We start from the raw sequence: 27,967 nt of genomic DNA on the forward strand, positions 1-27,967 counted from the left end.
CATGGAGATGCTGAGTGGACATGTGTGAGCCATGGGAACACTGAGTGGAAAACTGAGGAGACTTGTGTGACCTGTGGTGACACTGAGGGGATGTGAATGAACCATGGGCAGACTGAGGAGACACGTGCGATCTGTGGGGAGCCTGAGGGGAACACTATGGGGGTGCGTGGAGCCACACGGACGCTGAGGGGACGTGTGTGAACCACGAGGACACAGAGGGGCCGTGCGCGACCCCTAGGTACGCCGAGGGCCCGTGGGTAGGGCAGGGCGGCTCCGTGGGGGCGCGGAGGGGACGTGCGGGCCCGACTGGCGACGATGGCGTTGAGCAGACCCGTGCCGCTGGGGGGCCACGCGGGCAGCGGCGGGGCGGGGCGGCGGGCCAGGGTCGCCTTTCCGCCGGCGGGGCCAGGCCGAGCCGGCGCCGTCCCACGGGGCGGGGCCCGTCAGTCGCTCAGTCACTCGGGCGGGCGGTAGCGGCCCGCGAAGTCCACTGTTGGCAGCCGGCGAGCGGGGAGGGCGCCGCCGCCTGCCGCGCCGAGCAGCATGGAGGCGGCAGATGAGGAGAAGGCGGGTAACGGCCGCAATGGCTACGCGGAGGGCCCGGCGGAGACGGCGGCGGAGCGGGGCGGCGGCGGGGGTCGGCTGCGGGGCTGCCGGGGCTTCCTGCGGCGCAACGCGCTGGTGCTGCTGACGGTGTCGGGGGTGGTGGCCGGCGTGGCGCTCGGGGCCGCCGTGCGCGGCGCGGCGCTGGGCCCGGCGCAGGTGGTCTACCTGGCCTTCCCGGGGGAGCTGCTGCTGCGGATGCTGCGGATGGTGATCCTGCCGCTGGTGGTCTGCAGCCTGGTGTCGGGAGCCGCCAGCCTGGACACCCGCTCGCTCGGCCGCCTGGGAGGCATCGCCCTCGCCTATTTCCTAGGCACCACGCTGCTGGCCTCCGGCCTCGCCGTCGCCCTCGGCTTCATCGTCCGTCCCGGCGCCGGCGCCTCCGCCCTCAACGCCCCCGGGCTGGGACTGCCGGGCGCTGTGCCCACCAGCAAGGAGACGGTGGACTCCTTCCTCGACCTCGTCAGGTGAGGCCGGCCCGCTCCCCCCACCTCCTCCCTCCGTCCCGCCCTCCCCGCCGCCGCCGGAGGATGATGACAGACTCGGGGATGTTGCACGCTGCAGCTGGCGGCGCGGGTACCCCCCTCCACTTCCTCCTCCTCCTCCTCCTTCTCCTCCTCCTCCTCCTGGCTTCTCCAGAGGCACTGCTTTCTGCCCAGGTACCCGCAGCCCGGTCAGGTGTAGGGCTGTGTGGTGCTCTACCTCTCTCCCCATTATTTTTAATTTTGGCTGTGTGGCTGCAAGGATGAGCCGAGGCTTGCTCAGAGTTCTGGGTGCCTGGGCCCGTTTTTGGTCCCACCTGGGGGGAGAGCAGCTCCTGAGCACTTGATGCAGGGCAGGCATGGCTTTGCTGGCACCTTCCCCTGCCCTGCTGCCTGGCATTGCCATCTCCTGCAGGCAGGGCAGGGCAGGATAGCTCTCCCCATCCCTCACACGCACCTTTTTCTTTTATTCCCTCATGCTTTACTTGGTCTCCTCACACAAATGCCAACCTGCCTCTTGTAGTGCCCTCCTGTAGGTGCTGGTGTAGAAACGCAACCCGGTATTTCCATTGAGGACGTATCTTAAACATAATCTGGCATGAGGACCCCCTGTGTGTTTGTGAGCTTCCCATCCCACCTCTGCACCTTGCAAAGACAAGACACGCATTCTGCAAAACTACCTGGAAGCAAGGCTTCTGCTTCTAACCGGATCATAGTCTTTTTGTTTTATCCTTATTACTCCTTGCAAACTTGCAGACTTCACCTTTTTATTCCTCAGAGCTGGTGTCTTGTTGAGATCTGTCCAGTTCTTTAACTAAGAGAGGAATGGTTACACAAATGAGGCAGACATCCAACCAGCTTTCTGAGTATCAGACTTCCAACTGCAGTCTCTTGTGCTTTGATGAATCGTGATGCAGAACGCCAGCTGATGTGTTTTGTTATCCCAGGTCCAGCACTGCCACTTTTTCATACCTTGGTAGTGCTGGGCAGTCATGGCAAAGTGTATTACAGGTGCCTGAGAAAAGCAGTGGAATAAAGGAAAACTGGGGAGCGGCAGCTGGGTCTCTGCCGATGAGCGTAGCTGAGGGAATGATGGGAAGTGATCGCGCATCAGTAGGGAGGGTGGAGGTTTGCTGAAACATTGGAAGATGAATGGCTTTGGAGGTGGTATATGTTGCTACCAAGATGGAAACAGAAGAGTAAGGGAGGTGACCTGCATACCAGCAAAGTGGCTGGAGAGTTGTGCTTAGCAGATATCTTGGTAATTACAAAGCTGAGTGGGGGATTTTTATTTAGATCACTTGCTTTGCTTTTATAAGCTCAGTTTTTAGCTGAGAGAATTTTTTTGCTGTGGCTGGGTAGACGAATGTGGCAACAAAGGTAAAAAAGAACTAAAAAAAAACCCCAAGCCCCAAAACTGTAGTTACAAATTCATGTTAATGTTCTGTTCTTCCCCAGAGAGAAGTATATTCACTTTAGACAGAGAGTAAGTCTGGTTTGTTCCATTAGCAACCATGTATGTACTTTGTGTCCTCAGCCCACCTCTCTTAAGGACCAGCAATTCCTGACAGAGCATATTAAGAAGAAGTAATAACAGGACAGTGGGAATAGGTGGGCTGGCTGTGAAGGTGACATGGAGTTGAATGGAAGTGTAGGCAGGTGAAGGAAAATTACAAAAAAAGGGAGACAGCACAACTGGGAGAGTTGGGAAGAGGACTGCAACAGCTGCCTCGGGTGCATCCTGGTGTGGCTGCTGTAGCTGTTGTTTCATTCCTGTGTTGCCGTGCAGCATGGAGTAGGGTGTAGCTGAGAAACAGGGCATGGATACTCCAGTGAGTTTCAGGCTGTGGGTAACATCTGTGAAGTTTGGAGCAGAAAGCTGCTTCTTGGTCTGGTCTGTAAATGCAGGTGGAGGGTTCATCTTCTAAGGGTTTATAAAGGTGGTGGGATTGAGTCCTTACCTCCAAAGTAACACTCATAAGGATAAGACTTGTGTAAAGCATGTGGGTTGCAAAGGGGTTTCCTTCTGGGAAATGAGGGGCCAGGGGCTTTCCCCCAGTGCATGTGCAGTGGGCTGTGAATTCAGCTTTTCTTGGAGCCCCAGGAAAGGACTGTTGCAGCCATGCTGTTGGACAATCCAATTGTCACAGCAGCAACAGCAAAATCCAGTCCAGAAGAGATGCATTTGGACACAGCCATCACTAAAACTCCCAGTCTTAGCACAAATCCCCGACAGATCTAGGGGTGGAGTGAGTGATATGATTTTCTGGAAATAGTCTCTCTCTCCCTCTGCCTTTTAATTTTTTTTAACTGTTCTTGAAAATGTGGGTGTTCTGGTTTGAGCATCGGTCTTGGTCCCTGCTGTGGCAGAAGGTACCAAAGTAACTTCGTCTTCAGTTAATGGGATCTTGAGACTGGAGGGCTGAAACCGTTGTCTTCAGTGTGGGTGGGTCTCACAGCATCCTACTCTTTGCTTTTCTTTTTCTCTCTTTTGGTCATGAAACTTTCTATTTTTGCAAGAAAAATTTGTTTTTAATTGTGTCACAAGACTGGCTGTGTCCTTCAAGGCTTCACTGCTCAGTTTCAGACAAAAGGTAAATATGAGGTGCAAATAGGTAAATTGAGTCTTCCTACAGCACTAAAAGCTGATGTAAAACATGGCCCAAGGAAGAAACAGCAAAGAGGAATTTATATCTGTAAGTCAGTATTTGCTGTGGCTTCTGCAGGGATGACACAAGGGTGTCCTTTCCCAGGATGCAGATCCCTTCTGCTTTTGGGAAGTGTATTAGTTAATGGCCAAAGATGTGGCTTTCCATTGTCACAGCAATGTCTGGAGGCCAGCTTAATTCTTGGTCATGGTTTTCCATTTCCGAGTCTAAAGCTCCCACACAAACATGTACCTATGCATGCAAACATGACCTCTGGAAAAGAGATTTATCATGGGTTTTGGTAGCAAATGAATGATGATTCACTGGTGAACCAAAAGGCCATCTCTGTTTTCTTTCGTCCATTGACTATAGCATCCAGGTCTAATTTATCCGCCTTTCTCTGGTTGGAGGTGCCGGAGCACCTTTCTCGTTTCCGTCTGGCAAGTGCAGGAGGCAAGCCTTGAGCGAGGGCTTAGGCACACTCATGCTGGGTGTCTAACCAGGGAAAAACAGGTGAGGAGGAGAGGGGGTGACAAGGAGGTGACTTCAGCCAGCAGTGAACACAGCCCACCTATAGGTCATTGGAAGGTGGTTGAAACAGCAGGATCAAGTGTTTTGCAAGAATCTGTTGATTTGCTAACATTTTTGGTGGGCAGTTGTCAAGACTGCATGTTTTGATAAGGTCAGAGTTTTGTTTTAGCTCTGATTTATATTTCCTCATTCAACAGAACTAAACAGTTTCACAGGAACCTATTGATCCTGTCAAAATTTCCAACAGTGGGTGATCCTGGCATTTCGTTTCAGTGAGGTCAATGTTTTGCTGTAATTTTATACAAAAGACTTAAGTAGAAAATCTCACTCATGAAAAAGGAACATTTCAACAAAATATTTTACTATATTTTTAGCGCAGAAAAAAAGCCTGGAGCAAGCTTTCTTTGCCCAATTTTGGGATAAAAACATGTTTTGAAACTGTGGAGTTGGCTTTGGGAAGGGAATTCTGTTTTTAACCCAGCTGTAGCCATAACAGTCCGGGGAGGGATGGAGGTAGTAGCATCATCTGCTTTTTATAGCAAGGGTATGCAGAGGTCCAGGTGTCTGCCCTGAGCAGTAAGGTCAGGGTTTCTCAGGCTGCCAGGCAAGTCTGCAAAAGCAGTTTAAATTTTATTGCTCCTCACTGCCCTTTCTGTCCCTCTGCCAGAGGTTACCAGCTGTGCTGCCAAAGAGAGTACTCACGGCGCCCATGTGTTGGCTCCAAGCACCGTTGGAGCCGGAGGGAGGACAGGCGCGAGCTTGAGTGCAGGGAGAAGCATTGGTTGTGTTCTGCTGGCTGGACTGCAGAGCAGATGGCGAGGGTAGACCGGGGGTCCAGAGCACTCATGCAGTGACCCTTGCTCAGGCACCAGTCACTCCAGTAGCACTTGTTTCTTACAGCAAGTGGCTGGGGAACAGCTGCAGTTACACCAACAGCAGGTCCTTGAGATAGACTAACCACCATGTTTCGTAGCTGGATGGCTAGGTCTTAACTCTGGGTACCCTCAGAAGAAAGGAAGTAGTAAATGTTGCTGTCCAGCTTCGGTTATGTCATTTTCTGAACCTGGATCCTCTCTTGGAGTATAGGGATTGCGGACTGATTTTTGTAGGAAGAACTAAACGTTTTCATTCATGTGCCTGCACTGTCTGGTAGGGTTTTTTTTAGGAAGCCTCTGAACATTTATGCTCCTTTCTTTTGTTCTCTATATTCATTGCCTTTTACTACTGACTCCCCCTAGTTATGTTTTATTTTCCAAGCAACAAAGATACAGACTGGACCAATAAGGGAAAAAAATGCTTTTTCAAGTTTTTCTGTGTTAAATCAAATGCATGCACTCATGTCCAGGGCATGTATTGTGCATCCACATACATATCAAAAAGCAGATGAGAAAAATTGTTGTGTGATGTTGAATGAAAGTCTTGGGACAAAGGAAAATAAAGGTATTGGAGCAATCCAAACTGGGCTCTGGCAGGTTGCCACAGATGCCAAAAAAGTTGCTGTCAGTGGACTCCTACCACTGGAAACACTTCATTGAAAAAAAAAAAAAAAAAAAACCAAACCAGGAGATAACACAGAATATTTCTTCTAGGCTTCCTCACAAAAATGTTTTCCAACAGCAAGGTTTTTGGCCTTAGAAGTGGAACCTTTTTTGTAAGAAGCAATGCAAGAGGAATGTGTAGTATTTTAGGGTTTCATTCTGCTTGCCTGGATTTCCCTTCATGCTTTTTCCTGCAAGAACAAAGTTGTTTGCAGAGCTCTAGCAAAAGAATCGTTTAGAAACAGTGATTAATAATAATCCCTTACACGTGCAAGGAAGGAGTTCCTGTGCCATCCTTATCTGGCTGGTGGAAAGATACAGGGTAAGGAAGAGAAGAATTAGCCTGTAATATTAAAATTGAAAAAGGCGGGATCTACATCGCCTCTTTGCTGCCTTTACAGCTCCAGGTTTCCTTAGTCACCTGGGACTTCCTTAGCACCTTGATGCTGCAGCTAAACTAAGATTTCTATTACAGTGAAAATATGGTGAGACCTTCCTACCAAATTTGGTTAGAGGAGTAATGGTCCCTTCCTGCCTGGCAGGAGCAGCTCGTCCCTGGGGAAAAAGAAAAAGCTGCATTTATCTGGCCGTGCATGGGGAGGTGGTGTGATGAGTATAGTATTCAAGCAGAAAGTACTTGGGCCCTGAAACTCCCTCTCTTGGTGCTGCTGCTTTCCGGTTTCTATTTTAAGAGGATCCGAGATGGGTGCTTTTTCACATTGTGTCTTGCTCAGGTACATTGAGGTTTCCTGGCTCAGCCCAGCTGTCGCTCCAGCCCCAGGACACAGCTGTCACCCTTGACAGCTGTCCGATGGATTTCTGATAATTTGGGGGGGGGCTGTCTGCACGACTTGCAACAGGTGGAGAGATACTTTCCTACATGGTGCTCGGCAAGGGGAGTGATGTCTGTCAGTACCACAAAGGCGGTGGGTCCATGTGTGGGTGATCCATCCCTCTCTGTGAAGTCCCAGCAGCAGTGGAGCACCTGGGGTCCGTGCAGCACATGTGTTCCCCTGCTGTAATGTCATGCATCGCTGGCTCATCTCATTCTTTCTACATACAGCAAGTTTTGGCACGGGGGCAAGGCTGCCTCATCCCAGACGCCTGTGCCAGGCTTCTTATCACCCACATTTCCTCAGCGGTGTGCTCTTGTGATAGCCCTTATCTGCTTTGAAAAGGCAACCATTATTCTCTAGCATGGGGCGTAGCAGTGGCAGGGGTGGGGCCATTACAAACAGCAGCAATGGTCAGCAGTCCAATGATATAACTGGTGATTTCTTCAAACTCCATGTTCGTATCTTGTGTGGGCTTTCAAAGCAAAAAACACCTTCTCAAGATTTAGTGTGCATGGAAAAACTGACTGGCAGACACCCACATGTGATTTGCATGCCCAATTGCCCAGCTTATCAGCTTTTCTGTTTGCCGATTCACCCGGACAGGAGGGATGTTTGTGCTTCCCTGTGTGACTCCTCCATTTGGGCCTGGGGACACAGAGAATGCTGACTCGCAGGCACAGAGCAGGGTCTGGATTTCTGTGGTGGGTGAACTTTGCCTTGCTGTGCATGATGAGCAAAGCCCACAGGTACAAGCAGGTGATGAGCCCAGGCAAGTCACCAGCCAGCTTTTGGCTCTCCTGGGAGCATGCGGCATCCCTACCCCCTTATTTTTTGTAGGCACTGGCATGGTGTTCTTGCACAAATCCATCTTAAGGTAAAAACATGCAGTCTGACCCACCCATAATTAAAGCTTAATTTAATTCACATGCTGACTAATCTTAGGTGAGTGATGAGTGTAGTCTGTGCAGAACTCATGCCTCTAAGATAAGCCGTTTATTTCTTAATTGCTTTTTATGACCCAAGGTGTTTTGTTCTTAATCTTTAGGATTTGAAACAAAGAGGGGCAAAACAATTTTTTACATGTTGTTGTGTCTTTGCAGCCAGGTGTACTTCAAAGCTGGATTGAACAAAACAGCTCCTTCTGAGCTGCTGAATTGAGATCCAAATTTTTTACTTGGTATATTGTAAAAAATGCTCTGTGCTGTCCTCAGAGACGAGTCCTGTGACGGGTGCTCCAGGGTTAAAAAAGACTGACTGCTCTATGCTTGTATTTGAATACCTTTAGTGCTGTTCACACTTGAAGCAAGAACCTGCCCCTTGCCTTGCTGTAGCAGGGCTGCTGACATCACTCAAGTATGTGCTTTAAGTATATGCTTGGAGTTACATTAGTGTTTAATTACTGAGGTCCGTGCCTGACCTCATGCCTAAATTATGGAGGGTTTGGTTTCTTGGCCACATTTAAACATATCGTTTAGGCTTTAGGAGTGCTTCCTTTGGCTTTGTTTCATCAGGATGGAAAAACTGATTTAAAAAAAAAAAAGAAATTTGATTTCTGGTTGATTTTCAGTCTTTTTTAATCTCTTTGCTTCTTTAAAATGCAGTCAATTCTTTTTTTTTTTACAAAAGTATCATCCTGCTATGAAAAATTGAAAAGAAATATCATTATTTTCCCAACAGCATGTTTTCTTTTTTCCTGTTAAAATTGTGCACTGAGCTGGGTCCATTTGTATATGTGATGTTTTAATCCTGATGAAAGAAAGTCTGCTCTTACTTTACATGAGGTTTTTACCCACCAGAGAGTTCCAGCTGTGCAAGAATTGATGCATGTTAGTGGCTCCATTGATCTTATTTGACCAATTATTAGGCATCTTTGCAGAGCTAGAGCTTGCTCTCCTACTTTCAGACAGTTGTATTGTCAAGTTCTAAGGGAAAAAGTCACTGTTTCTTTTATGCTCAGTGGAACGTAGACTCCAGAAGCCAAATTATTCTTACAGCAATTTGGCTTTTGCAGTTGCCTCCTAATACACTTGTAATGCAACAGAGAGACTGAGGTAGTTCAGAGCAACCACTTGGTTGACAAAGGTCCATGTACTTTGCATTGCTGTCAAGGCTGTGGGAAAACCCTCACTGTGTGGCAGGATAACGGAGTTATGCAATGGAAAAGACCAAAGTCCTTATCTGTGCCATATCTTAATACACCTCTTGATTTCAAAGATTTGACTCTGCTGCTCCATTTGGATTTGTTTTCCATGGCATTTGGGGAACGATCACAACTGAAAGCCAGGTTTAAAATAGTGTTTGCCAGGGTAACTACAGCAAAAACTGGGGGGAGCTTGGGGCACAGCTTGGAGGTAGCTGCAGCTTCCTCGGAGCAGAATAAGGTGCAAAGGATGGGGAGCAGCAGTTTTTTGCCACAGTTAACTGGCTCTGGGAAAGGTCTTTTGTTTCTTTACCATGAGAGCTGCCATGGCTCCTTGATGCCTTTGGCTGGTAGTTCTCAGTTCATACCCTTAGCCTTCCTGCCCTTGGCTAGGGGAACACAAACTCTTTGCTTGCTGTAAGCAGAGAAGGGAATTGTAGCATTAAAAACAACTATAAAATACAACCAGAAGCAACTTTTTCCTTACGTGGTCCAGTTAACCATTTTTCCTGTCCTTATTGCTTCATAGATGCACATATACACTGGATGCTCAGTTGAAGTGTACGTCACTTTGCGTGCTATCCTCTTGGCACAAACCTGATGCTTGATTTGCATTTCTGTATGAAGGCGCTACCAAATTCAGACGTTGCAACTTTCCATATGAGTTGCCCCTACTTTCATCTGTGCTGTTTAACCACTTAAGCCCTTGCAGACAACTCTGGCCTGTGACATTGTTCTGCTTTACCTTGGTGTTCAGGGGAGGTGACCTTGTTGTGTGGAAGGGTTAAGCTGTTCTCTTAAGTGGATTTTGCTGATTGGATTGTCCTTCATGTTGATACTGTGAGCAAAGTGTAATCACATGAGTAACGTTAAAAATCTGCCTGGCTGTGGAGGCCGTAAGCTGTCGCTGCAGCTGGTGTGGCTAAGCCAGTTTCTGTAGCCACTGGCTGATGGATGTGTGTGTAACTAGCATCATGTCCGATTGCCTCTGGTGTCCCTACCCAAATGGTTAGGTGTTGCAGACAAGCAGGGACCTTTTTATGTGAGCAAAAGAAGATGGCATTCAAACCTCTGGAGACATAGTAAGATACCTGCTCTGTGCTGCCAGAGTATCTTTAGTATGTACCTCCCTAATGCCAATATGCTTGCCTTGGCAAAAGAAGTTCAGTTTCTGAGAGAAAACACCTTGGTGCATTTATTTTGGAAGTTCCATGAGAAATATTTCACTTTCTTGTTTGTATTTTACAGAAACCTGTTTCCTGCAAATCTTGTTGCTGCAGCTTTCCGAACGGTAAGATACGTGTGGACTTTGGGCATGAGCTACAGTGCACAGACAGACAAAGTGGCTGTTCTTTTTTGAAAAAGGACTAGAAAGGTGGTGTAGAAGATACCAAAAGTTAATTTACTTATAGTAGGTGGGATTTTTAAAAGCACCTGATGTAATCAGACATAAAACTTCCATAGCAAAGGGTTTGATTTTGAAAAATACTTCTCAAACAAAAGCATATTTGTAGCCTGTATTTTCTACCTCCACCAAAAATGTTTAAAGAACTTTATACCTTGAGTGCTGTGTTGGGTAGTAATGGACACTCTGCTTTGTGCCAGGCTGCTTATCACTTTGCAGGAGCTAGCTGGGAAACCTTTGGGTACATAGTTTGGAGCTGGGCTCAGAACAGACAAGGCTAAAGACTTCTAGGCTCCCATGTGTGTAAGCACACTCTTGCCTGATACTTTTATTCAGTATTTTCCATTGTATCCTTTGCTGGATTAATTGCTCAGCCTGGCCTCTCTTCCAAGAGGACTAAGTGTTGTAGGATGATAACGGGCACCAAAACATAGTGTGGTTTAAACTGAGGGACAGGAGCTGTGGGGCTCCAAGATGATTTTGATTTAGTTCTTATTGGTAATTTTAGATGTTGAGATTGACACTGTTGAGAATACTGCTACGGGGCAGAGTGATTCTTTATGATACAGGAGCAGAATAATAGTTTTTGCCTTCGTGGTATTCTGTGGGTTTGCTTTTGTACCAAAACCAAGATCAAACTCTTAAAATAAAGTTTCATTTTGAGTATATATATAATACAGTACAAGTCAATATGCCATAAATAAAAATAGCAGTATACAAATATTACTAAGAAAAGGATTTTCTGTCATACATCGAGTGTCAGGGTTCTGTATATTCAGGGATGAAATGAAGAAGTCCTCGTTTTTTCTGTGCTGCTGTTGTCACAGGTAACTGGCAAGTACGTAAGCTTTTCTTTCCCCTAACTTATGTCTAAAGAAAACAGGCCCAAAGAAGTGCCCTGCTTTTGCAAGGTATCTAGCTTATTTATCAAAGTAAACTTGTCCTGCATTTTAGATATTTTACTGGCCATTTTAATGCCTGCCTCACCATTTCTAACAGTGAAACAGTGCAAGCACCACTTGCCGTCTGCAGGAGCCAGTGCAACAGTGTGGTGTGTGAGCAACAGCAGGGTGGAGGAAAGGGGAATTCTTCAGCTGCTGCCCAAAGCTGGGAGCTCAGGGGGTCACAGAGCACTTCTCTGTTGCCACATGTGGAAGGGGCTGTGTATGCTGCCACTCCCTTTTCTTGCATAGGACAGGCTCATTAGTCTCCACAGTAGAGTCTCCAGAAAAAGTCCTCCTAACAAGAATCTCCTCCTTGTGAAATGCTAGATGATGATATTGATGATCTGATCAGCTAACATTGTGGGTTTTTTTGTTTGGTTTTTTTCTTACCTGCAGTATGCAACAGAATATAAGTTGCTGCCCAAAAACACTACCTCAGGAAATGCCACATGGGAAAAGGTAAGGTCACTACTTAGGCTTTTATGCAAACCTTTGTCAACTGTTATATTTGACTGCTTTGCAGTCTTTAATTCTTTCCAGTGGTCATTGGAAAGAAACAAGTACTTTTATTTGCCTGGAACTGAGACACACATGAGACAGATGAGTTACCCATAGCCACACATGGAAGCTATGATGGATAGCAGAGTTGGGCTCAACTGATCGAACCCTTGAGACCTTATTTTTAGGCCATGCTTTCTTAGACCTGGTCTCACTTGATCTAAATTTTGACCAGCCACTCTGCCTAATGTTTCCAAATAACTTTCTGTGGACCTGGAATTAAACAGCAATCAGGCTGGCTGAATATGTCCCTTAAACCTTACTCTTCATTAACAGTTTGGAGAGAATGAGCTTTTTTTTTCTTATTGCCATGCTGCTGAAATTTTGTTTGAAGCAGTAACAAGTGGTCTGAAGGAGTAAAAATTACAGGCAGAACATTACAAACGGGCTGCTATTGCAATGGCGTCAAAAAGGAAACTAATTTGCGGACATAGCTGAGTTAGAGTGTGTTATCTTCCATATATAGCTTGTAGGACTTCCAGAGATGCTCTATATCCCATTGAGTGGCATCTCTGCTGCAGCATGGGGCTATCAAACATCTTTATTTTTGGCCAGAGCCAATACATTGCAGGTCCAGCAGTAGTTACCGTTGTCTTACAGGCAGCATGCTATGAAACAGACCCAGTATCCCAGCCTGTGATATCTCACCTCACTCCAAATACAGTATCTCATGTGCTTTCATGGGATTTTGGGGAGATAGATCTCAGACTGGAGACAGCTTTCAGGGTTATTTTCTATTTCTCAGGCTCATTCTGACAATCTGAGGTCAGTAACGGGTGTCAGGTTACTATATTTTTTGTATTATTTGAATGCCCCTAGGGCAAGAGACTTGTAATGTTTGTATTTGTAATGGAAGGGCTCAGCTGGGGCTTGCCCATCAGTTTGTAAAACCATTGAGGAAAAAGCAGTTTAAGCTCATCCAGCAGGACTCTGAAGCGTATTCCTGAGTGCAGGAAGTACTGGCCTCATTACCTTCTTGCCATGCATGGTGCGTGAGCACGTGATACAGAACAGTGTGTTTCTGAACTCTGCTTTCAGCTGACAGGCTGAACTTTCACCAGCCCTGGAAGCAGGGTGACAGGTGACTTGGATGGCACAAGAACTGAGCAGGAGAAAAGTCAGCCCTTGCCTAGAAGCCTGCTATTACATGATGAGCAGCTTCACTGGGGAAGAAGGCAGCCCCATCTGCCTGGGTTCTGCCCATGCCTGTAAGATTGCATTAGCTCAGGTCTGCACTCACCCCATCTGACATGGATGTGCAGCAACAGCTGCAGAAGAGCCATGTGATCCCAAAAGACCACTTTCTCTTCTCGTGCCATTATATCCTCAGGCAGTACATGCCCATGCAGCTTCATGCTGCTAAAACCCAAGTTCAATATGAAAGGCTGTAACAATGTGCACTTAGACATGTGTGTTTGCTTACAGAGCATATAGTTATTCTGCATTTAAGCAGGGGTAAATGAAAGGTGAATAAGACTTTTCTTATTCATCTTCAGTGTCAAGTTTTGTAGGGGCTCCTTGGCAACCAAGCACAGATCAGGGCCAACCATATCCACTGGACATAGTCTTGGCTGTCAAGTACTTTTTTTAATGCTTGTTCAAAGCCATCACTCTTCCTCAAGAGATAAGAATGCCTCTTTTGGCAATTTAAAAACCTGAGATTCTTTTTCAGTTTTCTTCTTTCCTTTTCCCACTTATCAGACTCCTCTTTGATGCAGTATCAGAAAAAAAAAATCTGAATTTGTCACTGGTGCCTGTTTTTGCCAACGGTTATGATGTAAAGGTTATTTCCACTATTACTTTTCCAAAACTTTTCTTTAGTTATTGGAGCAAAACCAGAGCTGAGCTTCTTTAATTCCAGAAGACACCCTATTGTCTCTAGGGAAGAGCAGGCCAAATAAAAAGAAAGCATCGTCTCAGTTTTGTTAGCTCAGTTTCAGTACTGGTCTGACCATGTTATTTATGGATAGATGAGGATTAAGTTTGGAAAGGAAGAGTGTGATTTTTGGATAACATGTAGTATAAATATCATAGCGATAGAAGTTGGGTTCAAGGGAAACAAGATGATATTCCTATCTAATGTTTTCTTTCATCAGGACAATATTTGATTGAAGAGGCAAAATGCTTTCCTTCTACTTTCTATATGAATAGTGTAAAGCAAAATTGTTCCATTGATTATATTTCCCCCACCACCACTGGTTAATAGGCCCTGTCTTCTCTCATTGGGGATATGAATAGTGGGGCATATAGATGTCTGCTCCTTTGTGTTGTTTTACATCCCCTCATGTTTACCTAGCTCTTAAAGCTACATCCTCTGTCTCTTTGGCAGCAAGGCTTCCTGGGGCATGAACTATCATAGTTCCCCATCTGTAGCTGTGGGGGGGAGGCTGTGGGGGACTCCGAGTTCCTCTCATGGCAGCAGTAAAAATACACAAACCGGTGATGGCTCTGCTTCCTCACATCACATGGCTGCATTTTCTTTTCGGCCACCTACTACTGGGACGGCTTAATGTCAGCAGTTGTTTCCTTGATAAGCATTTTGTTTCAAGAGCTAAAAAACAATAGGATCTTCAGAGAGACTCAAGGACCAGGAGAGCTCCATGAATCTTCCTACCAGAACACATAATTTCAAGCAAACAATAACATGTCCCATAGTTTATCCAGGAACAAAGCTCTCATTAAAGCTGATTTTGTTTGGTGTCCACAATACTGCTTGGTTTGGCAGCTCCTTTGGGGTGGTGCACTCTTCTGCTAGAGTACAAAAAGGCCATTCAGCATCTGCCAGTTTTAGAGGCTGGGATTGAGAGGATCTTCCGCTGAGGATTTACTGCTGGACTCTTTCCATATTGTGCTGCAGAGAGGTGAAATTCCCTGAACTTTGCAGACTGCTCCCTGCAAATCAATGGGACTATTTCCTGCAGTGTGTTACCACTCTGTGCAAATGATGGACCTTCTGCCTAAATCTTCAATGATGGAAGGCCATGGTGAATGTTGTGTGTTGTAAAGAAATTGGCTCGAGAGGGAGAGCAAGACCTGAAAGGGGTGGCAGGATGGCAGTGAATAGAGGGAAACAGCTAAGAAGTTTTTGGTGGCTGTGCACAGGGTTCTCCCTCCAGTCACCAAGAATTCAGGGGTCCCCAGATCACAAGAGCTAGGCTTGAAGGAGTAGTAAGTGTGAGCACTTCGAGAACAGCAGCAGCAGGGATTGCTGTGCTGGGAGCAAGGTGGAGAGAGGCGTCTCTGAGGATGAAAGACTAAAATCCACGTATTGTCATTCTGGAGAGGTATAGGGGAGTTTGAGAATTGGCCAATTTGTGCACAGTAGGCCACTGTGAAGGTTAAAATGAAAGGTGAGAAGGAACGTGTGTTGAGCTGTTGCTAACTGGAGACATTACTATCCCTTGCCCTCCTCTAGCTTCCCAAGAACAAAATTTGGCAAGCCTTTGGCACTCATGGCTCTGAAGAAGGTCAAGCAGCTGATGCTTGTGGGGATTGAATGACCTAGAAGAGCCCTGGACTTCTCTAGTCAGGGCAGTGACCTTCCAAATTAAGCACTAGGAGCTCTGGCCCTGGTTCTACTGTGTGCCTCCCAAGCTCTGTCCTGCTTTGTGACCCTGTGTGCCTTACACAGCTGCTGGGAAGCTGAGCAATCCTGCAGATTCAGTACACTCCTGCCTGGTTCTTGAGACTAATCTTTGAGAAGCCCAAATGGTAGCAGGTTGCTGGGCTTTAGGCTCACGCTGCTGCATTTAGTGAGTTGAGAAGCAAACCTCCGGTGGAAGGAGTTTAAAGGGCGGAGATTGCTTTGCAAAACATCAGTATAAGTAGTACAATGAAATTCCCTCCCAGTAACATCCAGGTCAGAATGCTGGGCACTTACAGCAGCTTGAAACACTGAATTTCTATTCCATAGCAAAGTTTGATGTTTTTTTTTTTCTAAATGAGAACCAAAACAAAAGGGCATTCAATGTTTTGGGGATATTTTTTTTTTGTGGAAAAAGTTTAGGCCCGTTATGGTAAAATTCTGCTCCAAGCTGAACTTTTCAATTAGTCTTGTATCAAATGAACCCAATATAAGATGTTATATTATAAAATGAGTTGGCAAAAAAGACCAAACCCAAACCAACAATGTGAAAAGTTGTGTCAACATGAAAAAGTGTGACATTCTCTCCATGTGCATGAAGGAAGTGTTTCTTTTCTGGTGTAAAAATGTTCATGTTTTGCCCAAGTTGACATTTCCTAGAGAAAGTTTTGGTTTTGATGAAATGACATGGCAGCCTTATATTACTACACATTTGCTTTCTTCCTGCTAAGTTAGTCATAAAATTTGAGACTTGTACATTGATTTGTACAGTTACTGATAAATCGTCACTGAAATTTTGTTAGATTCTCTTCAGCCTAATGGTAAACCTTATCTCCTACCCTAGGGTTATGTTTTACCAACAGAAGTGAAAAATAGCAACACATGTGCATGCCATATACACAGACACTTTATTCAATTAATAGGAGAGTGTCATTTCTTTTTCATTTAACTTTTCTAGCCACAGAAGGGTTTAAGGCTTTCAGGCGTACAAAACAGAATATAGACAAAACTATCCAGGCAGAAGCATGTTATGTGTGGAGAAAATAGCACATTTCTTCAGACAGCTCTGGAGATATGCTGTGCCCCATTCTTAATATCCTGTCCATGTTTTCAATTCTTTCAATTGGAAATAAAATAAATACTGGCAACTTAGCCCTGAGCAAGCAACTACCATAAAAAATTGCAGATCCTATATCTAATTACTTTGTAGCTAGCAAATAAAAAAAGCCAAAACCTTCATTGTTTGTAAGCACTTTTGTTAACAGCAGTTTAGCCCTCATGCTTTTGTGTGTAATTTGTTTTATTCCCTTCCCTGCAGTACTTTGTTTCCACCTGCCACTAAGAGACAGTCCAGTTCAGCAGTATACTTCAGCAAAAATATAATCTCAAGCAGGCTGGTTTTATCAGATTTAGCAGATCAGTATCCTGAGTTCTTTAGTCAATATTCATTTCAAGCTTTTAGCTCTGAGTGTATTTTTATTTCCTAGTGTTGAGCTAGTGTCTACTTAAACTAGCCAGGAGGCCAAAACCTGTACACAAACCTAATTGTTTTAGAAGCCCTTCTAAATAAAACTACAATTTGACATGTTGAGCTTGTCCTGCCAAGTTGGAGTGGGGGAAAAAAAACAGTTTGTCAAAACAGTTATATTTTCACATAGCCACAAGAACACTCATTCAGTTCGTATGATACTACATTGCCAAACAAGCTCCAGCGTTCTTTGAGAAACAAATTGTGAAGGACCAGCAGAGCAGTCTTGAGTAGATTAGTTTTTGTCAATAGGTAGATCCTGGTTTTATTCTTTTACTTCTACCATGCAGCCACATGATTTCTGAGGAGGGGAACAGGTATTTCTTCTTTCTGTATCTCCCACAGCTGATGTGGACAGCTGAATGAGTAGGTTTCCACAGTTTGCTACTTTTCTCTGCCCTTCTCCCCCTTTTCTGCTTCGTAATATTGGTTGTTTTCTTGTAATTTTCACCTTGGTACAAATATTGCACTGAAGCCATGGAGCTGGCAGTTTCTGAGAGCAGATTCCTGTCAGAGGTGTTAGGAAACAAGAGCATGTTTGGGGCCAGACCACTGCAAGCCTCTTGAAGGTATGATTTGTTTAGGTGGTAGAATATCAGAGTGCTGATAGTGAATGATGCTTGGTGGAAGTCAATATCACCAGTATCTACCATTTATACCTGCAGTCTCTCCCCCCCACTCATCTTCCCTCATGGGGAAACAGGGAGGAAAGTTTCTGTTTTTTAACTGCACATGTGTGATTGGTGCCTGTGCTGTTTCACATCTGCAGTGGAGCTTGTCCTGGGTAAACTGGGGAGGTTTCCTGTTCAGGTCACTGAGACCACGTGTATCATATTGAAGGGCATGGTGGGAGGTACTGGCAGGCGCTTTCCTTCTCCAGTGAATCAGTGCGAGCTCATAACTAGGGCCATTGTATCTGGACTGCATCCAGATCTTGTCTGGTTTCCTTCAACAAAATAGGTCCTTCCTTTCCAAAATAGGTGCTGATTTGGTTGTTGATTTCAGATCAATCGGGTAGCACCAAAATGAGTTGACCCTTTTGTTGGGTTTTGTGCCAGTCTCTCATCTAACAAGCCTTCTTTTTTTGACTCTGCAGATCCCTGTTGGTACTGAGATTGAAGGGATGAATATCCTGGGACTGGTGCTGTTTGCTCTGGTTTTAGGAGTGGCGCTGAAAAAGCTTGGCCAGGAAGGGGAAGATCTGATTCGCTTCTTTAATTCATTCAATGAGGCAACTATGGTCTTGGTTTCCTGGATTATGTGGTAAGTGTGTGACTGCAGATACATCTGCAGTACAATGTTATGCTCAGTTCAGGAATTTCGCTATTTATCAACCTCTCCAGCTTTTTCCTACCACATCCCTCATCACAGCAAAAGTGAATGTCATGGTGTCACGTCATGGTGTCTTTTCTTCTTGCGTGTGCCCTGTAATTAGACAGTCAAGCATAGCTTAAGGTATCAGCCTGGAACACTTCAGAGGGTTGCTTAAGAACCCTCTCCAGGACTTCTTTTTGATTAATTAGTGGAAAGAAGGCTTTCTATTTCAAAGCAGCGTAAGCCCATGGCTAGCTGCCATCATGTGCCTAAAGGCACTGGCCTTGAATGGATAAAGGAGATGTGAGCAAGTGAGGAATGTGGTCATGTGAAGTCTAGGGATGTTTGTGCTTCAAGTGCGCTTCAAATGCAGTGTGTAACTAAAATCATACTTGTAGCTTCATCCCTTGTTTTCTCTGTTGATCAAAAGGTTACTTGTACTGACCAGAAAGATATCTGAGGAGATCAGAAGATAGCCCACTTCACTGGTATTCGTTTGAGAGAAGCCCTGTTGAGTGCATGAATACAGAGTCCCATCTGTCCACTTGCATCAAAGGGCGATGGAGAGCCTATGTACCTTTGTATAGAAGGGAGGAACAGTCTCCAGGGCTGTGCTCTCCATCCTACTGAAACAGTAGTGCTGGCTATTGAATGTTTTGTCATTATCAGCAGAGCCTGAGTTATACAGTAGATCATTAAATCTCTGTTCCTCTTCTAAGATCTTTCTTGTTTTCTTGGGTGAGGCAGAGCAATCAACTGTTGTTTCTTGTTTGTGTTTGCTTCTCCAGAGATGCTTCTCTTTTCCATTTCACATCCCTGAGAGTAGGTATTTCCTAAGGTTGGTTGTCTGTTTGGTCTCCTGCCTATTAATGAGCATTATTTCACTCACTTCCCTGAAGTTCAGACATGTTTATGGGGTGAATGTTGCTCTGATCGATCTCACAAAGCTTTTGGCACCAAAAGAAGTCTGTATGTTAGGAACCGGAGAGCACTGAACTTTCTCACTAGGCAAGAAACCAGCATCAGAGGAGGCAGGCACCTCTGGAGAGCAGTTCAGGCCACCTAAGCTGGGGTAGGACCAGCCTCCTGACTGGGTTTTCTGTCAGGTGTGGTGAATCTGGGCCTCAGAGCAGTATCATGGCTGTTCTTGTGCAGCTGGATGGGTCTAGGCTGCTCCTGTGAAACCAACAGTACCAATACCTTACATGCAAAAATAAAAATATTCATAAGGACATCTAGCTAACAAATTAACAGTGGGACATTTCTTCTTCCCTTTCCAAAGCTGTTGGAAAAGCAACAAGCTTACCCTGGCAGTTATATCTTTCTCCCTTCATTCTGCATTTCTCATTTCTACTATTTTCCTCACCCTAAGAAGCAGAAAGTTTTTAACAGAACACCTGGTTTTACACAGGCAGATCTCTCTGCTAATTGCTGTCATAAGGGATTGAAAAATTCAAAGTCTCAAAGCAGCTTAAGTGTCTTACTCTTGACTGTAATTCCTCGGACACTGAATACTGATAAGAGGCAGTTCTTGTATTCAGCTGATTACAGTGCTAACACTTCAAGCCAATCAGTTGGTATATAATCCTTTACTTTGTGGATTATCAGGACCACAGCTGACTCTTAACACTGCAGTGCACCATAGCCCTTACTTGTTCTCTTTCCTTCCTTAAGGCTCTTGTGTCATCCTGGTATTTATTGAAAATCTGTCAAGTTGCATGTACTTCCTAAAGGATACTTTGGAATGGGTGAAATGATACTACCAAGAGAAAAGGCAGCTTGAGCTCATATCTAGTCCCATTCAACAGCAGCTCTTGTGTTTAGCAGCACTGTGGTCTCAACTTAGAGTTCTTTTCCCACCAGCCTCCCTCTTCAAGGGGAGGGATCCAGTCTCAGTTCTGTACCTAGTGTTCATGTTTACAGACCTTGTGCAGGAGTGGGGCTCAGCTAGAACTGGCTCATCAGGGAGCTCAGAAACATAGTTCAAAGGCAGTATGTCACAGAATTGGCAGAGGCTAAATGGGGAAGGTTCAACAGGCCTCCCTAGAGATTTGGCCAAGGGAGGACAGAGAGAGGATTGTCACATTGATCTGGGACATAGGGAAGTGCTCTCTGCACAGAACAGAGGAGCTGCAGAATCACCGAGGGAGAGGCAGACTAGGAAGAAGTGAGTGATCTGCGCAACCGTAAGGCTTACCCACCTTCCCAAACCTTTGCAACCTTAACCAAACTTTCTGAAGTTTGTCCTGACCCCACTGATCAGCTTCTCTGAACATGGGCATTGGATTGGAGGGGAGAGTGGGAGAAAAAACATTATTTCTGAGGTGTATAGGCAGATCTTTTGTAGTCACATGTATGCCTGAGGCAGGGTTTTGACGAGCTGGGTGATCTTTTAGTATTTCTTAATCTTAGAAGCAGAAATGGATGGACCATGGACAGCATCAGCATAGGTATTCAGACACAGACATCCCAAGTACAGTTTCAGAGGAGCTGACCCTGGGCCTGAAGTGATTCCTGCACTTCATGTAGTAGCTGTTGTGCTGTGGGTGCAAGGGCAATTCTGTCTTTTCGGGGCTGTTCCCAGCTGCACTACTGGGACCAGAGGTGTGGCTGTGGCCCACAGGTGGCCCTTCCCCTGGAGCAGCTCCAAGTATTCCTGACAAAGGAAACCTCAAACAAATGCTGACGTCCTCAGATGTGGCATGTTTCTAGATAGGAGGCACGCTAATGTACGTGTACATGGCTGTTGGCTTGAGGGAAGCTCTGGAAGCCTCATCATTTAACTTAGTCTTTTGTAGGCAAATAGTAGAGTTAACTGCTGTCTTTGGCATGTGCATCAGCAGCCTTTAGCTGAGCTCTCTGGTATGGGCATAGTTTTTTCTTTCCTACACTGAATATGTTGGCACCCAGTATGTATACCATTTTAATGACCTAACTTCATACTTCTGCTAGTTGTCACTGCACGTGTAAGATCCTACTCTTCTACCCCTTTCTCTGCTCCAGTGACATGATACTGCTCCCTTTTCTTTCCTATCATTTGCTGTCCCTTCAGCAGTCAAATTAGCTTTAGGTCTTTGCCTGCCTTCCTCCCTGAGGGACTAAAACTCCACACTGGCGTTTTGTCCTGATAGCTTCTGCCAGCATTTCTGCTTCCCACCTGGCTTCCTTTTGGCACTCTCCTAGCTGTGTCTTTGAGAGCCTAGGTGAACAAAGCTTTTTCAGTTTGACTGCTTGCCTTCCACCACGCCAGAGTATTAGACAGGCCTTCCAGATTTGCTTAACTTGAGTGTGTGGTGAATAAGGCACTACTCTTCAGTAGGAGCAGCATGTTCTTTAGAAGAATGTTATCTCCAGGACAGAAAATGTCATATTTTTCAAGGCTTTTTGTTTGTACTTAATGACAGGTAATATTTCTTTGCACAGGTATGTCCCTATTGGCATTATGTTCCTTGTTGGGAGCAAGATTGTGGAAATGGAAGATATTGTGCTTCTGGTGACCAGTCTGGGAAAATACATCTTTGCCTCTGTTCTGGGCCACTTCATCCATGGAGGAATCATTCTGCCGCTTATTTATTTTGCATCCACACGTCAAAATCCATATCGTTTTCTCTTAGGACTTATCACACCACTTGCCACTGCTTTTGCTACTTGCTCCAGGTGGGTTTCTCTGCTTCTTTTGGGATTATAGCCTGATTATATTTGTCACTGTAAACTGATTATATCCCAACAGACTGTGTTGAGTTTTAGGTGTGAACGTTGTTCCTGAGATTGCAAAAAGAGACTTCTGAGCGGAGAGAATCTCACTGCTGTCAGCAGCCTGCCATACAGCACATACTGATAATCAGCTGTTGAAAACAATTCCTCAAAATATTGGGCCTGTAGCGTGATGGAAATTTCTGGAGGAAAGGTGAAAGTATTTGCCTTAAAAAGATCCTGCCAGCTATCCTTTAAATTTTCATTAAAGTGATGGTCAGTAGTGAGGGACTTTGTCCTGATAAGTTTAGTTCTCCAAGTTTAGAAGGATCTGGAACAAGTTTAGAATAATTTTGCATGAGAAAAGCAGACTTATTAGCTAGTGTAAAGGGACTTAACATTGATTTGAAAGATCTGGCCTGATCAGCTTTTATTTGTCATAACGAAACTATCAAGCATGCATTTACGCTTTTCTCAAGGGGCAAACACCTGATCAAATATTGTAACTATATAAAATCATTTAAGGTCATCTCCAAAAGTACATGCTTGTCTGTCACAGGAGTTGAAGTGTATGAAATAGGAGAGAGAATACAAATAAAACAATGTAATTTGTAATGCAAGAAATAAATCCAGCAGTGATTTATTATTATTATTATTATTTGTCTGTTCATTTGAGAAGGCACTAGTACTACATTAATAGAAATTGCTGTTGCATCTGTTGTGTTTATATTGGCATCTATTGGTGTGTTTTTCTGGTCTGGGACTTGATCATTTCACAGTCCTGTTAGGCTATATACTGTGTTAAGTCATGAGTTCTTGCTTTTGGGAGATTAGAGTCCTTATCAGCTATTTCTGGAAGCAGATTATTAAATACTGCTGCTCAAGACCAACAAGGAGGGTCCCTCACTGCTGTCATGAAGGAGAGGGACTATAAAATGGCATCGTTGTCTTGACAGTCTTGTCTGCAGCATGTTAGAAACATGAAAGCCCTGAGACATTGACTTTCCATTCAGTCCACCCTGATGCTTTGTGTTTGATTTTCCCGTTCTGTTTCTAGCTCAGCCACTCTCCCGTCAATGATCAAGTGTATTGAGGAGAACAACAGAGTTGACAAGAGGATCAGCAGGTTTATCCTTCCTATCGGGGCAACTGTAAACATGGATGGGGCTGCTATTTTTCAGTGCATGGCAGCTGTGTTTATTGCTCAGCTGAACAATGTCAACCTCAACCCTGGGCAAATCTTCACAATTCTGTAAGTTGCTTGCTATTATAACCACATCCTTCTGGCCCCCAGACACATTCAAACCTGTGGTCTCTCTGTTAATACCTAGCAGTTTGCATTCCACATCTCTGACCTAAAGCTTCCAAACTGCTATGAAACATAATTATAGGGTGATTAAAGGATGGAGTCCTTCAAGGTTTATAAGATTTGCCAGAATCTCGATTTAATAAAAGGTGGAACCTGGGAGGGATAATTGAATTCTGAAACAGACTTTGAGCTGTTTAAAGCTGTTTCTCACATGAAATTCCTCTCCTTCCTTAAGCGTCTCACTCCACTGCCCTCCACTCACCATTAAGCTGGGTAATTGAGGTATGCTGTTCTACCCAGAAAGCTACCCCTGATTCCCTCTCTGGATGTCTTAGAAAATCCTTCTGCCAGCTCCTCAGAACCTTATGTATCAATTTCATACTGAAGACTCTGCTCATGCTTACCTCTGCCCTTCCTACCATCACATTGCTGGTTTCCCAGGTCAGACCCATTATCATTCCCTTCCTGGCAGCTTTGCTCGATTATTCCCTCACTAGCTTAGTCCTGCCTCCTTCGCTAGGACTCTCTCCCCTCCATGACTGGAATATCTTCCCATATCCCATGAAGTGTCATTCTCTTAATTTCCCTCCTCAAAATCCCTTAAGTCAGGCTCCTACAAGGAGTTCTAGTCCCTCACTATGCCAAGAAGCCATAGTTGTATCCACCATATGCCTCCTAGGGCTGGTTCCTGGCTTTTTTTTGCCCTCACTGGCAAGGTTTTATTGCCTTGCCCAGTATATTTTTTGTCTGTCTAAGGCAGGGCTGGGGCATTGTTTTCTTTGTGGATGGCCAAATTAGCTTTTCAGATACTCTTAGTAAATCAGGCATTAACGTAGGCCTGAGGCTTATCTAGTGATAGCTCAAGTAAATCTCAGTTGTAGACATCTGCACACAAAAAGGTGTGGGCAGGTTTCCAGCTCCTGATTTAGGGTCTGTGTTTCAGTGCAAATGAGGCACAGAGAAGGGACAGTACCCTGCATGGCAGCATTTACTTTTATACATTTGGAGCCAGGAGATGTAATGTACCCGGCATACTTGAACTGGTACATGACTTGGAAATGGATATATTAGTAAGGCAGCAGGATAGTTCTGTTAATTGTTTTGTTTTTTTTTTTTTCCCTGAAAAGACAATCATGGTATTAAACAAAGAGCCATTGCCTTTGTAGCTGCTGAGGGTGCCTGCTGAGCAACTGCGCTCTGTACCCATTACTTTGCATGAGCAGGCAAGGGTTTGCCTGGGAAGCAAATGATCTGTGTGTCCCATGCTGTAGAGTTTGTTTACAATTCTCCTAAGAGGCAAATGTGTGACATAAGTGTAGCAGAGAAGTGCTGCAGACCTCCTGCTAACAGGGTTTGCAAATTGATTTGCAGTGTGACAGCTACCGCATCCAGTGTGGGTGCAGCCGGGGTCCCAGCCGGGGGAGTCCTCACTATTGCTATCATCTTGGAGGCCATTGGACTTCCGACCAACGACCTCTCCTTGATATTAGCGGTGGACTGGATTGTGTAAGTACTTTAGGCTGCTCGTATCTGCTGGTGTATGACATGTGGCATGTTCAGCTGGAAAAATGGGGCACGGCAGTCAAAATAGCACAGTATAAAATAAAACCCTAAAAGAGATGGCTGCCTACAGGACAGGTAACTCTTGGCAGATAATGGAAAAGGTGGTCCCTTCTCAATTAAAGCAGCTAATATGCTAAAAGCCCTCTTCAGCTGTTTTACTCAGCCTTTATTGAAACATATTTCTTCCTGGTTTCAGTTCCCTTTGGAAGGATTGTTAAAAGTTTGTTCAGAAGGTGTTGATATTGCTGGAAATTAGTTGGACCCTAGGAGGGAAGGGGAAAAAAGGAAATTGAGTCTGAATAGTGGTGGAAAGCTTTTTTGGTCACATGTGGGAAGAAGTCTCCATCAGAAGCTGTTGCCAGCTATTGTTTGAACAATTTCTATAGTTCAAGACTGGTCAAAGCACCAACACAAGCATCACAGAGAAGTGCCATCCATTGGCAGGGCAGGGACACAAAGGGTTTGTGGCACCCATCACAGCTGTGGGCAGTGTCATGGCTGGAACACGCCGCTGGGAGTCAAGTTTAGTACACAGTATTACCACCTTTCCTTTCCATATTCTGGGAGAGAGATAAGAGGTCAGACCTTTGCTCAGCTCCTTCTCTTTCCAAGAGCCATTCCCCTCCCTGAAACATGAGAGATTATCTCCTTGCCCAGCTCTGTTTGGAAGAGCTTATCTCACTGCTTAGCATAGTTATGTCCTTGTTAAGACCTAAATTTACCTTCTGTACCACCCCAATTAGCCTAGAAAATTTGTTTTGCTTTAAGTATTGGGGACCCAGCCACCAGTGCATGATAAGTGTAAATGTCACATGCAGGTGATTTCTTATAGCTTAGATGAGCCCCATGGAAAAGGGTGTCTCTGCTTTCCTTTGAACAAGCATGGATAGCTGCTGTTCTTCAAATACTAGAAAATCAAACTGTGCTCAGACTTCTCTGAGCACTCATGAATTACAGCCTGCTTGGAGTTTAAATGCTAGTGAAGTAAGCATGATCTGGTAATTTAAAAGCATAATCTGCTTTCAAGCCATCTGTTTGAAGCTGGGTTGTGGGCTTAAATGACTGGTCAGTATGGGTCAAGTGATCTGAATCCCACTGGGGTTTTTTTCCGCTTGGTGGGTTTCTGGCCAGTTCCTGGTTTAGACTGTATATAACACTTCTGCATTACTTTTTGGAAAAAACAACCTCTTTGTATAGATGGTATCCTTCAACAGCAGATGTAGAAATTAGAATGCCTGAGGACACTCTTGAATTCCAGAGGCTGAGGGAGGCAGCAGCTGTATTACCTCCACCCCTTCCCACATCACACATATCTGTGGAGTATAATGATATTCCTACTGCTTCATTAGGGCCATTGAACTCTTTCTTGCTGTCACCTCTTGGGTATCAACCACCTCCAAAAGACAGGAGAGACATGGAAGGCAGTGGCTAGCTCTTTGTATCCTGTCTTCCTCAGGGATTACAGTAGTAGCTGTGCCTTCCACAAGCTGTGCTCACAAGTGCCTGGAGGCAAGAGTGAAAAGCTTGCCCTTCCTTTCACACCAGGCTGCCCTCAGTCTGTGTCATGCTGTCAGTCTTCATTTCAAAATACATAGCATCTCTCTGTGGTCAACACTGTTGCTCTAGTCAAGGAACTGAGTCTTGTAACAAAAGGGGGAAGGAGGGAGGGAAAAGTCCTGTGTCTTGTTTTATTTCCAGCTGTTTAATTACGAGAGAGGACCACAGTTAAAAGTTGAGTACATGTTCAAGTTAGGCTGCAGAATGAGTAACAGAAGTCTCAAAAGGCACATGAAGAAATTGTTCTTCTTTATGACCCATAAACCTCCTCTGTTAGACCCTGGGACACAGTAGTTTTGTGTTGTAGCACCAAAGATTAGGACAGGTGCAACTAGCAAGAAATCCAGAGAACACAGTCATTCTGCCTGCTTTTGGAAAGACCCCTTAGGTGTTTGGGTTAAGGGCTGAGTCTCTGTAGTTAAGAAGAGAGCTGGGTGCTCCTATTCACCTTCTGGATAAGCCCAATTTAAGTTCCTGCTCTGACCTTGCACTGGGGAAGGGGATTCCCCTCACATTCCCCTCCCCACCTGGGGAAGGGAAGTGGAAGGAGATGGGCTGGGAAAAGAAGGATGCCTGAGAAAGAGTAGTACTATTGCTGCAACCCACTGAGAGACCAGAACCAGTTGATATTAATGGTTGGGCCAACCTCAAACCAGCTCTGGTGCACATTTTTAGTCCGGAAATGGTGATGATACTTCTGTAGAAAATACCTATGGTAACGTCATCTCCCTCATCTAGCTCCACTGACGTTAGTGGATCAGCTGGGGTGAATCCCCTCCCCTTATTGTGTTGCAACTCTTTTAAGCTAAAAGCCTGCTGCTTTGTGTTTTGTTTCTGATCTTAACCAGGGACCGAACCACCACAGTTGTGAATGTGGAAGGTGATGCCCTAGGAGCGGGCATCCTTAATTACCTGAATCAAAAGGAAAAGAAAGACAAAGAGCAGGAGCTAAAGGAAGTTGGCGTAGAAGCAGTTGCTAACAGCAAGTCTGAAGGGGAAACATCGCCTTTGGTAACCCACAAAAACCAAGTCTCCAATACGACCAGTACAGCAGACCCTGAATCCAAGGAATCAGTATTGTGAACTAGAGGCCGTTCATCAACATGCGTCCTAGAGGTGGACCAGGGACTTGTTAATGCACCTAGACGTTTGCTATGGTAACAAGGACTGGATGGGTCTTCAAAGTTTTAGTTCCAGTCTGTTTTGAAATACGTTGGCCTGGGGAAGGGAGGGAGGTGGGGTGGGCAGAGAAGGCGTATTGAGAAAGAACACTTGCTTTGTAATAATATTTTGATAATTCATATGTATACATGTGTGTTGCACATGCACACACATATACATGTATGTGAAAACAATGCCATTCTGGTCTAACAAGACTTCTGTTAGTAAAGGCTCATATGGGTTGGAGAGGGGAAGTAGACAATCCCAGTATGTCCTTATTTTAGGGAAAAATTAGTAAGCTTATTGTGTTGCTGCTTGAATGGAGATACAGTCTAGAAACTCCAGAGTGGGTGGAAATGTTGCTTAAATTTAGTTTCTGGCCTGGAAACATTTACTAACCATTACAGACACGATGCAACATTTTTTTCCCCACTCCCCTTCCTCTCCTGTTTGCCGATCCGTTAAAAAAGTCAAATATATCCTAAAAACTAGCTTTTTCTTTTTTGAAAAATGTTTGGTTTGTATCTGAATTAGTAGCTTGTAGGAGTCCAACCCTTGTTCTATTCCTTCACTG

At 45.0% G+C, this 27,967-nt stretch overlaps 2 protein-coding genes across 2 annotated transcripts in view; both read left to right on the forward strand.

The window, feature by feature from the left end:
• The window catches only part of ACTR2 (actin related protein 2), a 516,258-nt gene that overhangs the window by 390,278 nt on the left and 98,013 nt on the right, over positions 1-27,967 (forward strand). The window lies entirely within an intron of this gene.
• SLC1A4 (solute carrier family 1 member 4) lies at positions 449-27,886 on the forward strand. The gene is made up of 8 exons (XM_075088368.1): positions 449-1,070; positions 10,027-10,069; positions 11,524-11,586; positions 17,893-18,059; positions 21,534-21,767; positions 22,861-23,055; positions 24,484-24,618; positions 27,081-27,886. The coding sequence occupies exons 1-8, from the start codon at positions 544-546 to the stop codon at positions 27,313-27,315; spliced, it is 1,599 nt and encodes a 532-aa protein (XP_074944469.1). The 5' UTR covers positions 449-543; the 3' UTR covers positions 27,316-27,886.

The sequence above is a fragment of the Phalacrocorax aristotelis genome, chromosome 3, assembly GCF_949628215.1.
Source record: "Phalacrocorax aristotelis chromosome 3, bGulAri2.1, whole genome shotgun sequence".
Lineage (NCBI taxonomy): Eukaryota > Metazoa > Chordata > Aves > Suliformes > Phalacrocoracidae > Phalacrocorax > Phalacrocorax aristotelis.